Source organism: Bos javanicus, chromosome 9 (genome assembly GCF_032452875.1).
Source record: "Bos javanicus breed banteng chromosome 9, ARS-OSU_banteng_1.0, whole genome shotgun sequence".
Taxonomy (NCBI): Eukaryota; Metazoa; Chordata; class Mammalia; order Artiodactyla; family Bovidae; genus Bos; species Bos javanicus.
The window spans coordinates 67,690,309-67,704,144 of NC_083876.1; the positions used below are offsets into that span (position 1 = coordinate 67,690,309).

The window sequence follows — 13,836 nt, forward strand, 5'->3', positions numbered from 1 at the left end:
TTGAGAGGCAAGCTTTTCAGTATTTACTCTCTTTACGCTTCCTTTCTCATTTTCTTTCCTTCTCTACTCCTCCCTCCGCAAAGACTTCACCTCCTTTACTTTGGTGTCTAATTCCCTAGTACTCCAGTGATCCTCTGCCTTTTATAACTGCTTGGCCCTCTGATCTTCCTCCTGAAGTCCACCTAAATGGCCAGTAGTTCTAACTGGATAAAAACAGTAAACCCTAAGAGCCTGGAGTAGAAGCTTAGGCACATAGGTATTCTCCATGAAAGCATTCTTCACACAGGGACAGAATTAGGCTAAAGACCACAAAGTTGGAGCAAATATTTCAGGAGTAATTTGAGGTTTCCAGAATGGGACCAAGATTTGAATACTGCAACCCAATTATTTCTTTCTAACCATCCAAAATATGTTCAATTTAAAAATTTCAGGTTTTGCTTTTCATGTAAATTGTAAATTTCAGGGCACTTCTCTTAATATCTTTTACCATGTATGCAGTTCATTTGATAGTGATTTGAAAAAAAAAATCTTAGATCAATATTTCATACAAATAAATTGAATATAAGTAATAAAATATTATAAAACTTTAAGATTCAACTATTGAAATTTTAAGGAAATATAGCTGACATATCACAATATTAATAGTATTGTAATGATTCTTATAATGCTTTTTGGGCATAGTGGGTCCACAGTAAAGAATTTTTGAATAAATCCTTTTTAAAAAACACACCAGAATCATAAAGGACATGTAATATCCCTCTTTGAAGTGAAGTGAAGTCGCTCAGTCATGTCCGACTCTTTGCGACCCTGTGGACTGTAGCCTACCAGGCTCCTCCATCCATGGGATTTTCCAGGTAAGAGTACTGGAGTGGGTTGCCATTTCCTTCTCCAGGGGATCTTCCTAGCCCAGGGATCGAACCCAGGTCTCCCACATTGTAGGCAGACGCTTTACCGTCTGAGCCACCAGGGAAGCCCAGTGGTTTCTCTCTTTACAAAGTGCTAAATAAATGACCTAGATTTGGTGCTCCTAGGTTGTAAAATACAAACTGGATTCAACTGTAGTCCTTTAACAGTGTCCTTATTAAGGAATACAACCTCAGTGCAATGCCTTCATTAATGGTTTCCGTGGTTCAGAGTAGGGGTTCTTATCCTCCTTTTATAAAAGAATCGAATGAGACTGAGCAAGATTAAATAACTAACCCAAGGTCACACAGCTAGTAAGCTTTCATGCATGCTAAGTCGCTTCAGTTGTGTCCGACTCTGTGACTCTATGGACTGTCGCCTGCCAGGCTCCTCTGTTCATGAGGATTCTCTAGGCAAGAATACTGGAGTGGGTTGCATTTCCTCCTCCAGGAGATCTTCCCAGGGACGGAACCTGTGTCTCTTATGTCTCCCGCATTGGCAGGTAGTTCATACTAGTGCTTAAGTCCAGACTCTTTCTTCTGAAAGTTCATGCTCACTCTACATCTCCACCCTGTGATCCAGTAAGAAAGGGCCATTGTTGTGGTCTTTAGGGGCAGAACCAGACTAGAGAGAGTCCACGTGAGAAAGAGGAGAGCCTCTGGATCTTTAAAAATTCTAATCAAAAGCAGAGATTTGCTGTCCTCGGACAGTATTTAATAGTGGCTTAAACCCTTCATTCAAACCCTAAGTAACACTGGCATATAGGAGATTACTTTTAGCAAATGGAAAAAAAAAAAAAAAAAGGGAGTATGAGGGGTACTTCTCAATGAGTCCCACATACCCAGAAGTGAGTGGTTTTCTAAAAGTCTCATAAAACCACCCACATTCTTAGCAATAAGGTTGAACTCTTGAATTTTGCCAACACAATCTTCCAGAGTCTGGCAAAACATCAATATATCGTTCCCCCTATTTTGCCTTTGAAACTAAATCCAATCTGCTCCCTCCATACCACCTGAGCAATAAAGAGACGTAAAAAATGCTTCATAGAATGGAAGGTAGTAAGTATATCCTTGATAAGAGCATCTGTCCAGTCAGACTGCCTGGGTTCAAATCCCAGCACATCTGTATGAATTGGGAAAGCTACTTAGCCAATCTGTTCCCCTCAGTTAACTCATCTGTACAGTGAATATAGAGTTTTTAAAAAGATATTTGTTAGAAAGATGTTTCTGACATCTTAAGCCACAACAATATCTGGTCTTTGTTCTATTCTCTTACATTTGAATTGTCCCAGCGTGGGCCAGTTGTTCAGTGCCATTTCAGAGCATCTTTGCCCTGATTTATTGTTTCTAACTCTATGTGTGGTTTTTCTTCTTTATAAAATCAAGTAACATAACATTTTAGAACTGAGTTTGCTGACTAAATATTTCAGATTTTCTCTCCAGATGTGAATTAGTTTGTAGTAATCCCCATTCATGATCCTCGGGCTATTGACTAACACTTAAGTCTAAGAGCCCCATGCTGACTATTGGGACTGAAGTTTTAAAACCTGCTTCTAGAACAAAAGAGAAAATGCCTTTGGTCATTTTCATCAGCAGAATTCTTTGCCTCCTGATTCTCTTCCCCAGGATCCACAGAGTGAATAAGTAGCATGAGGTTCTCAATTAGTAATGTGTAAGTTATCTCTCATAGGCAAATTAGGGACGTTAATGAAACAGCCACTAAAGAAAATCATTGCAGAGAACAATTAGCCTGGCGTTCTAGCCTGCCTCTTCCATTCAAAAGCCAGCAGCTACATTCTTTATAAAACATCCTTTAAGCGTTTGCTGTTGATTCCTACAATCTAAGCTCTCAGGAGTACAGTTTGTCCCCTAGCAAGAAGATAATAGCTGGCACAAACCAAGAAATAAAGAGCCAAACAAAACGTGACCCCATGCTGTGCTAAACCGCTGTGCTAAACCGACTGAGCCTCATACGATTAGACACTACAACCCCATACAGAAGCCTCCACTCCACCGGCTCACATGTAGGACCACTGTAGTCAACAGCACCAGAGGCTAATGCTGTAGCTACACCACTACCTTGTTTCAAGAAACTCTCTAGGAGAGCTAACAAGGGAGGCAGAGGGGCAAGAAACAATATCATTTGCTAAGTGACAAGTTCCTAGTCATCAGATTTGGCTCTCTTAAAAGCTACTGGAGAAGGGGTGCATGGTGGCAGGAGAGTTTGCTTTCTGGTTGTATAGGACACTGTGTGTTTTACACTTGTTTACTTTCAATATTTTATCAGCATGTTCACTGTTCAAGTGGATGAAGACAGAAAGCATATGCAAAATCTGACCGTGGAACAGGCAATACAAGTTAAAAAGCTTTTCATTGGGGGCGCTCCACCTGAATTTCAACCTTCCCCACTCAGAAATATTCCTCCCTTTGAAGGCTGTATATGGAACCTTGTTATAAACTCTGTGTAAGTCAATCTCCTTGTTACTCTTTTTTTTTTTTTTCCCCATAGGAGGATTGCTATTGCATCTACATTATCCAAAACCATGGGGTGGGGGAGAGGGGAAACAATAAAGATCTTCAAGTCAAATTTTTAATTGCACTGAGACCTTTTAAAGGGAAAAGGGGAAATGTGATGTAACGGTAGGGAAGCAGGACAATGAAAATTAAGAGAAAGTATTGAATTTTTATTATGTTCCCTTAGCCCTATGGACTTCGCACAGCCTGTATCCTTCAAAAACGCAGACATTGGTCGCTGTGCCCATCAGAAACCCCCTGAGGAGGAAGATGGAGCAGTTACAGCTGAAACAGTTACCCAGCCAGAGCTGGTTCCCACCCCAGCGGTTCCTGCACCCACCCCGTTTCTGACACACGTAGGTGTTTACATCCCATTGCTTTCTCATTTTACCCCTGTGTTTGTAGTCACTTTCTGAAAGAAGGTTACTCAGGATATCTAGTATACTCTACTGCTAGAATTAGAGGAAGGGTCACCTGTCTATGAAAGCCTATTCTCCTTACGTCTTCCTTGAATTACTTTCATTTATATTTATGGTCTCCTTTCATCTTCTTGTTTATAAAGTGGCACATGTTTTCAGTTGAAAAGTTAGCACAGAAATGTCTGCGGAATCAAGAATAAAATCCACCTATACTAGCACCACCCAGAGATAATCATATCAATTTTCAGCCCCTTTTATTTGAATTTTACATAGTAGATCTCATATCATGTATACAACTTGGTATTCTGTTTTTAAAAACCAGTTGTACATAGGTAAAACTGTTTCTAAACATCTTGCCAATGTGTGTGTCTAATATGATGTATATGTATGTGTATGTTTGTGTAAGAGAGACATAAAAAAATACTTCATAGAATGGAAGGTAGTAAGTATATCCTTGATTAGACCGTGGGTCCAGAGTCAGACTGCCTGGGTTCAAATCCCAGCACATCTGTATGAATTGGAAAAGCTACTTAGCCAATCTGTTCCCCTCAGTTAACTCATCTGTACAGTGAGTATAGAGTTTTTTAAAAGATGTTTGTTAAACACGTAGCATTATACTCAACATTTAATAAATGGCATAATTACCATATAGTAATGATCATAGTGACAGCTTTTAAACAGGTTCTATCCAATATTATAAGTAATTTTTCTAACAGCTGTCTAAAATATATATATATATATATACACACACACACACACACACACACACACACACACACCATCACCCCATTTTTAGCTGAGTTAATTAAGAATTAGTTAGCCTAAATAATAAACCCAAACACAGTCAGTAAGTGGAAGGATAGGAATTTTAATCTGGTGGGTCTGGTTGTACAATCTGATTCCTTATCACGGTGACACTGCCTTTACAGCTTGTTCTATGTCTTGCTCACTGAGCGGTTACCATTTAGAGCATTTCGAGGTTTTCACTACAAGAAACTGTATTCTAATCAGCACTTCTGTACATCAGACTTTCTCATTGTTTCTAAAGATGTTCTAAAAACAGATTCTTCGATGGGTAATTATGAGGCCAGGTGAAGAATATAGCCAAGATTCTCAACACGTATACAGGAATTGCTTTTTCCAAAGGTTACACACATTTTCATTCTCACCACCAAAGATCTCACACTGCTCTTGACAGCGCACGCACCGTACTTATAATATTTGCCAGTTGACAGGTGGAACGTGTTACCTTGAGTGCAGATTTTGGAACTCTCCAACATTTTGTTCTTTTCGTTAGTTTTCATGATGGAATTAGTTGTTCTGCTGAGTGGTGTGCTCATTGTCACTAGAAATATTTATTAAATGAGAAGCCAAACCGGCCATTTATTCCAATCATCATTTTTTCCTCCTCTGTAAAATGTGGATATTATACCTACATTGCCTAGTGATGGGATTATTATAAGAATCAAATGAGATAATATATGTGGAAGTTCTTTGAAAAGTAGAAAAGGTATGCACGCATAGATACTGTAGGAAGATTCTTTCTTGTGGGCTTTTCTCTAGCTGCAGTGAAAGGGGGCTACTCCCTAGTTGCAGTACATGAGTTTCTTACTGCGGTGGCTTCTGCAGTTGTAGAGCGCGGGCTCCAGAGCATTCGGGCTTCTGTTATTGCAGCACATGGGCTCAGTAGTTGTGATTCCTGGGCTCTGGAGCACAGGTTCAGTACTTATGACTCATGGGCTGAATTGTCCTGCAGCATGTGGGATCTTACCATACCAGGGATTGAGCCCTTGTCTCCTGCATTGACAGGTGGGTCCTTTACCACCGAGCCACCAGGGAAGCCCCAGATACTGTGCGAATTCTCTGCATTTACTAAGTAACTAGTATGTGTCCAGTACTCTGCCAGGCATAGTATATCCATTATTTCATTTGATTTCCACAAGTTGTTAATCATTTCTTGTTTATTTATATTGTTGGAAGTATTATTAGCCCCATTTCACAGAAGAAAATACCTGTGATCACACAGCACAGCTAGCAAGTGAAAGGCTATCAGTCATTTGGGGATTAGTTCAAGGAGATGTTTTTCTCCTAAGACATACTGAGATCTGCCACACGTATTTTAGAATGTTTCCTTAGTGCTTCCATAATATGGCTTTATGCTAGACTTATCCCAGCAAAGGGAAGGTGAATGATCCCCACCCCTTTTCCCTCATACACCGCTCTCTGAACTGTTATCCTTCCTATCTGTTCCTTGGTCTCAAGTCAATTAAAGAATTAAAAACACTGTGGGTAAAATGAGCTTTTTAGACACTGGATGCAGATATCCATTTGGATTCTATAGGAAAGTGGATCCTAAATTCTGAACAACTAACTTAGAATTATAAAAAGCAGAAGCCCTAGAGACCAGCTGGTCCAATTGCCATCTTAATACATGAATCTTTTTATATACTTGATGTGGACTTAAAAACTTTGCTTGAACATTCCATTGACAAGGCTCTTCCAGTGTGATAGGGCAGGCTCTAGTTGTAGGAAAGCCATTGGTTATAATGAAGTAAAACCACATCCTTATAACCTCCATGTAATGATTGTGTTTCTGTAGCCAAACACATTAAGTTTTTATCTTCTCTAACATCCCTTCAAGCATTTGAAAACAGCTGTGCTCTCCTTTCCCAGGCTAAATATTCCATTATCTCAAGCATTTTTCTTAATTTCTAATTTTGTTATTTCCACCAGTAATATTCTTATACTTGAAATATCTTTTCAAAATATGGCACCTAGAATAGACCATACTACTCAAACTGGAGTACACAGTTCAGAGGACAGCAGAGTTCCTCCTTCCACTGGTCTGTCGTCATATTCTACTAATACACCTGAGAAGGTTTTAATGTTTTAAGCAGATGTGTCATGCCATCAGTTCCTCGTTAGTACTGTATTTGGTCAACCAAAAGCTTGAGGGCCTTTGAAATTCTCTTGAGTCGGGTCCCTCAGCCAGTAAACATTGAATTGTTCTGGTTTATTGGTGAATAACTCTGCTGGACCTACCAGTTGCCCTTCTTTTTCTCTTTTTAGTGATCACCTTTCTTAGTTGTGTTTCTAAAATACAACCTTTTAGGAGATCTCAAGCATATCCTTCTGTGGTTTCTAGAGATCATATTTGCCTCCTTTTTCTGAAAACAAAGATCCTTTTGCATCTGGACTGGAGATTTTAACTCATTTAAATTTTCTTATAACCTTCTGTTCTAATTCCAGTTTTCTCTCAGCAGTGTATTTAACTTCTACAAAAAAGAGCAATCCACTTGATAGAGAAGACAAAAGTAAAAGAGAGGTTGAGTAACAGTCCTGTGGGTTGGTGTAGAAAGACTCACAGAACATCAGACTTGCACATTGTAATACTTACAACCATGTGGTCAAATTTGTGTATTTTAGAATCTTTCATCGCTGTTGGGTTGTACCATATTTTCGGAGTTTCAAATCATGGAACCATACATATTTCCTCTTTTTAATTTGATTTCTTTCATTTTCATTCATTATTTGTGTGTGTGTGTGGAGAGAAGTATCTACTTTTTAAAGGCTATGTTTTTTGACAAATAGTTACTAAGAGTCTACAAAATGCAAAGATGGGTAAGATATCATCATTTATTTTATGATATTTATTTCAATATGTATTAAGAGCCTACTAAAGAAACAGAAACTGAGAGACATATTTGAGAAAGTAGACATTGCCATAAATAGCACAGTAACCAAATATGCAAGGAGGTCAGTCAGAATAAATGCCAAGTATGGACTGCAAACGCAGCTGGCTACCTTCCAAGATGGAAAATTAGAAGCATGGCAGGGGACACTATTAATCTCCATCCAGGTTAGTGGTACCTGGAAGTGTGAAAACAGATCCATAAAATGCAAGTTTTAATATGTCACCATACTCTTGTACTTAAAATCGTTCAATCGAAACAATATAAAATGACATACTTTTGACATTATGTTAAGTGGGGAAAACAGGATATAAGACTGTGTATTCTGCATCATTGTATCTGTATCAATAGTTAGAAAAACACATAAGAAAAACCTTTTTGAAAAATGCATCAGATGCTAACAGAAGATGATGGATATGGTCCAGAGATGATTTTCATCATTTCAAAAAATATTCTTAAGTGTGTTTTGTTTTCGTAAATGTTTTAAAAGACGAATTGGAAAGAAATGTTTTTTCTGCATTTATTTTTCCACAACCACCAGTTACATAGCTGATTTCCTCACTGGGGAAGAGAAACATGCTGCGTGAGCCCCTCTCAGCTCAACCACATTGAGAGTCACTGAGGAAACAAACCAGGTCTTCAATCCAAGTGATCCATGACAGAGGTCTGCCTGCCCATCTGCTGAAGCCCGCCTGCCTTTACTCAGTGAACTCAGGGGGCTCACTGAGTAACTGCCTTGTCTTCTCTAAATGGAGGAAACTCTACTGAAAAAGAGGATAATGTTTACTCTGAGGATTGTTGTTATTGTTGTTCAGTTGCCAAGTTGTGTCTGACTCTTCATGACCCTATGTACTGCAGCACACCAGCTTTCCCTATCTGTCACCATCTCCCGGAGTTTGCCCAAGTTCATGTCCATTGAATCGGTGATGCCATCCAACCATCTCATCCTCTGTTGCCTGCTTCTCCTTCTGTCTTCAGTCTTTCCCAGTATCAGGGCATTTTCCAATGAGTCTTTGCATCAAGTGGCCAAGGTATTGGAACTTCAGCTTCAGCATCAGCCCTTCCAATGAGTATTCAGGGTTGATTTCCTGATTTGATCTCCTTGCAGTCCAAGGGACTCTCAAGAGTCTTCTCCAACTCCACAGTTCAAAAGTGCTCAGCTTTCCTTATGGTCCAACTCTCGCATCCATACATGACTACTGGAAAAACCATAGCTTTGACTGGTCAGTAATGTCTCTGCTTTTTAATATGCTGTCTAGGTTTGTCATAACTTTTCTTCCAAGGAGCAAATGTCTTTTGATTTCATGGCTGGAGTCACCATCTGCAGTGATTTTAGCCCAAGAAGAGGAAATCTGTCACTGTTTCCAACTTTCCCCCTTCTATTTGCCATGAAGTGATGTGATCGGATGCCATGATCTTAGTTTCTTTAATATTTAATTTTAATCTGGATTTTTCACTCTCTTCCTTTACCCTCATCAAGAGGTTCTTTAGTTCCTCTTCACTTTCTGCCGTTAGAGTGATATCATCCACATATCTGAAGTTGTTGATATTTCTCCAGGCAATCTTGATTCCAGCTTGTAACTCATCCAACCCTGCCTTTCTCATGACATGCTGTGCATATAATTTAAATAAATCAGTGACAATAAACAGCCATACGAGGTTCTAACCATCGCTTCTTGATAGGCATACAGGTTTCTCAGGAGACAGGTAAGATGGTCTGATATTCCCATCTCATTAAGAGTTTTCCACAGTTTGTTTATCCACAAGGTCAAAAGCTTTAGTGTAGTCAGTGAATCAGAGGTAGATGTTTTCCTGGAATTCCCTTGCTTTCTCTATGATCAAGCAAATGTTGGCAATTTGATCTCTGGTTCCTCTGCCTTTTCTAAACCCAGATTAGACATATGGAAGTTCTTGGTTCATGTAATACTGAAGCCTAGCATGCAGGATTTTGAGCATAACCTTGCTGGCATGGGAGATGAGTGCAATTGTCCAGTAGTTTGAACACTCTTTAGTACTGCCCTTCTTGGGAACTGGGATAAGGATTGACCTTTTCCAGTCCTGTGGCCACTGCTGGATTTTCCAAATTTGCTGATATAATTGACATAAACGCAGCACTTTGATAGCATCGTCTTTTAGGATTTTAAATAGTTCTGCTGGAATTCCGTCACCTCCACTAGCTTTATTGACAGCAGTGCTTCCTAAGGCCCACTTGCCTTCCACTCCAGAATTCCTGGCTCAGGGTGAGTGACCACACCATTGTGGTTATCCAGGTCATTAAGATCTTTTTTGTTCAGTTCTTCTGTGTATTCTTTCCATCTCTCCTTGATCTCTTCTACTTCTGTTAGGTTTTTTACAGTTTCTGTCCTTTATTGTGCCCATCTTGGGATGAAAGTTTCCTTTGATAGTTCTCATTTCCTTGACGAGATCTCCAATCTTTTCCCCTTCTGTTTCCCTCTGTGTCTTTGCATTGTGCACACAGGAAGGCCTTCTTGTCTCTCCCTGCTGTCCTCTGGAGCTCTGTGTTTAGTCGGGTGTGCCTTTCCCTTTGCCTTTGCTTTTTGCTTCTCTTCTTTCTTAAGCTGCTTGTGAAACCTCCTCAGACAACCAACCCCTTTGCCTTCTTGCTTTTCTTTTTATTTGGGATGGTTTTGTTCACTGCCTCCTGTACAATATTACAGACCCCTGTCCATAGTTCTTCAGGGATTCTGTGTACTAGCTCTAATCCCTTGAATCTACTTGTCACCTCCACTGTGTATCCATAGGGATTTTAATTATACCTGGCCAGCCTAGTGGTTTTTCCCCACTTTCTTTAATGTAAGCCTGAATTTTGCTATAAGAAGCTGATGGTCTGACCCACATTCAGCTCCTGGTCTTGTTTTTGCTGACTGTATACAGCTTCTCCAACTTCAGCTACAAAGAATGTAGTCAATCTGATTTCAGTATTGACCATTTGATGATTGATGTCCATGTGTAAAGTTGTCTGTTGTGTTGTTGAAAAAGAGTATTTGCTATGACCAGTGGATTCTCTTGGCATAACAAGGATTATTATGGCCTAGATTATACACTGTGTGCAAAGTACCTGCTCACAGTAACACTCCAACCTTCTTCTAAGAAAACTAGTTACTTTAACCTTTCACACTTCTAAGGTGAGAGCAAGGGTTAGGGAAAGGGGGTGAGCATTCTGTTTTTAAACAAACTCCAACATGATATGGTTATTATCTCTCAAGTCTCCTATCAGTTTCAATTCTCACCATTTTCTCTTTTTAAATCAAAATTCAGAATTTTAGGAATTTATTTAAGAGTTAAGACTTATGCGTTAATTCCAGAAGTGGCAACTACCCATCTACGTGTCCCTTATTTGTTCCAGCACAGTTGACAGCATCCTCTCCTATTCTGTTGCCTTCATTTCCTTCTTTACAACGTCACACCTGTCCCTACCAGCAACTTACAGCAGAAGGACAATGTTCACTCTCCTCCAGGGCAATTTAAGAGTATTTTGAGAAAGCCCTGCCCTGTGAAATGGATTATGTCAATCCTATTATTAATACATGCCAGAACATCATAGATCAGAGCGCATGTTTTTCTCCCACATAATATCTCATTTGATAGTGTGGTAGCTATCTTCTCTTCATGCTGCTGCTGCTGCTAAGTCACTTCAGTCGTGTCCGACTCTGTGCGACCCCATAGACAGCAGCCCACCAGGCTCCCCCGTCCCTGGGGTTCTCCAGGCAAAAACACTGGAGTGGGTTGCCATTTCCTTCTCCAATGCAGGAAAGTGAAAAGTGAAAGTGAAGTCGCTCAGTCATGTCCCACTCTTCGCGACTCCATGGACTGCAGCCTACCAGGCTCCTCCGTCCATGGGATTTTCCAGGCAAGAGTACTGGAGTGGGGTGCCATTGCCTTCTCTGATCTTCTCTTCATACTGCTCTCTTATTCTTTAGCCTGTTTAGCACTGGATAAAAAACAACAACAAAACATTTCTGCATCTTCTATTTGTGGATGTTTCTCAGGGAGGACAGCCAAGGATAAGAGTAGATAAGAGTGTGGACTTCTAGTACTACAGAAAATTATCAAAATGTGACAAGTTCCCTGCAGGTATATATGCTGTTTATACCAAGTCTTTCCAACCAATGTAGCCTGTGTGAATTTATATACAATGCACTGGCTGCATGGTTGTTCTTTTTGGTTTGTTTAAACTTGAAGTTTATTGGAATGTTGAACTTTGAATTTCAAAGTCTAAAATGCAAATACTAAGAGGAGTGGATAAATAGCCATGAGGAGTCCCTGCAGTTCAGGGCTCTTGGGGGAGATGTGAAAAAGAAGTAGAAAAGAATAGAGCAAAAGAAAGCTATTCCTCCTGCAGATTTAATGCTATGACTTTAAAAGCTAAGTACAGTCCTGGCCAATAAATCGAGTGGATACTGATATGTATTTAAAGGGGAAACATACATTTTCCATACCACAAAGAATTACTCTTCAGACATTAGTGTGTAAATGGAACTGCAAATGCCCACTGTTTACCAAAGAGCTTATATTCAGAGAGTTAACATAACTCAGTTTCTCAGTAAAAAACTTGAACAGGGGTTTTATATTTCAGAATATTAAAGTCTGTACCATAAAAATTATCTTCTGCTTAGTATTCATGCCAAAAGAAGAGCATCACAAAGATGCATCCGACTTTGAAGAAGTCATTTTAGCCCTCATTTGTTTAGAATTTTTGACTCATGAAAGAAGAAAATGATGCTACTTTTTGAATTAATTTTTATTAAAGTATAGTTGATTTACAATATTACATCATTTTCAGGTACACAGCATAGGAATCAGTATTTTTGCAGACTGTACTTCGATTATGCAATTTTTAAATCATTCATCATTTGGTGCTTTGAAGAACAGAGATGCCAGTTTTGGTCAATACAATTAAAGTCTCTACTCTGCACCAATCTAAAGTCAAGCAACGTTTATCCACCAATCATATGTCATTCTGAATCCAATAACACATTTCTAAATGTCACCCAAAAGTCAGCAGTTGGAAGTGACCCCTGCTTTATTCTGATCTGAAATTAATTGAGTAACAGGATGAAGGTGAAAATGTTAAGCTCCATTGCCAATCCGAGGCTCTATCCACTTGCCTAAACGTGGCTACGGGAAGCACAGCTTCCTTCAGAGTCCTCTCCAACCGCATTGCTGCTCCCAACAGGTGCATGGCCATGTTTAGACTCCCCACCCAAGTCCTGTCTGCATACATCTTGTCACCTGCCAAGCAGAGATGTACATGGAGCAAGCACATCCTATCCCTTCCTATTTTCCCCATGTGTACTTTAAAGAGTCACCACAAGGTGGCAGGATTGTAACATGCTGAGATTGATGATCCCCTGATATTTGTATCATTGTTTTAACACATTTCAGAGATCAGTTTTTCCAAAATAACACAAGTCACGTCCATAAAGATGATGCCTCCCCTCGAGTTCACACTGGCTTGAAGGAAAACAATTCATCTTGCAACAACTATTCTTTAAAGGTTACTTAAAATTATCTCACTAGAAGACCCTTAGCTTCAATTTCTTTGGGAAGCAGGGTTGAAAATGTCTTTAATGACAAAATCATTTTAGTCTTGTGCAAACCTTGGGCACTTTCTATCCCATCTCACATGGTGCCTCTTCAAAATGTGGTTGGAAGGAAAAGAGCCGCTTGAGTGGCCAGGTGAGCACTCTGCCCTCCGAGGGGTTTGAGGGAGGAGAAAGAGGAGATAGGACAGGTAACCTTCTGGGAACGTCAGGCCTGGGTTCAGATCTGCCCGCAGGAAAGCAGTTTAGACACAGTCCATCCCATCTCCCTTAACCAAGTGAGAGGAGGCGTTGAGGCTTGCAGCAGAAACATTACCAGACTAGAGACTGTTGCAGAATTGTCTTCGCGTTTAAATCCTAAAGCAGATACACAGAAAATTCTCTTACACTGGTACTTCTCTGTCCTCTTTCAACTGCCAATTTTATAAAAGAAGGTGATACTGGAGTGCGTAGCCTATCCCTTCTCTAGGGGATCTTCACGACCCAGGGATTGAACCGGGGTCTCCTGCATTGCAGGTGGATTCTTTACCAACTGAGCAATGAGGGAAGCCCTTAGGGCTACACATTATAGTTCCCTAATTCCTCCACATAAAGTGACCTTTTCAAGACCTCAGTTTTCAGAGTTGAGGGTTTAGAGATGCTTTAGCTAAATCCTTCCACTTGATGGATTCCCAGCAGGTCAGATTCTCTTCAAGATTTCTGAGGAGGACTGCAGGCTACTTACGTACGTTGTGATAGTCGTCTC

At 40.0% G+C, this 13,836-nt stretch overlaps 1 protein-coding gene across 1 annotated transcript in view; it reads left to right on the plus strand.

Moving 5' to 3' along the window:
- LAMA2 (laminin subunit alpha 2) overlaps nt 1-13,836 on the plus strand; it is a 706,382-nt gene that overhangs the window by 678,346 nt on the left and 14,200 nt on the right. Inside the window, exons 57-58 of the mRNA XM_061427935.1 lie at nt 3,190-3,366; nt 3,604-3,772. Of these exons, the coding sequence (XP_061283919.1) occupies nt 3,190-3,366; nt 3,604-3,772 (346 nt within the window). The remainder of the gene's footprint in view (nt 1-3,189; nt 3,367-3,603; nt 3,773-13,836) is intronic.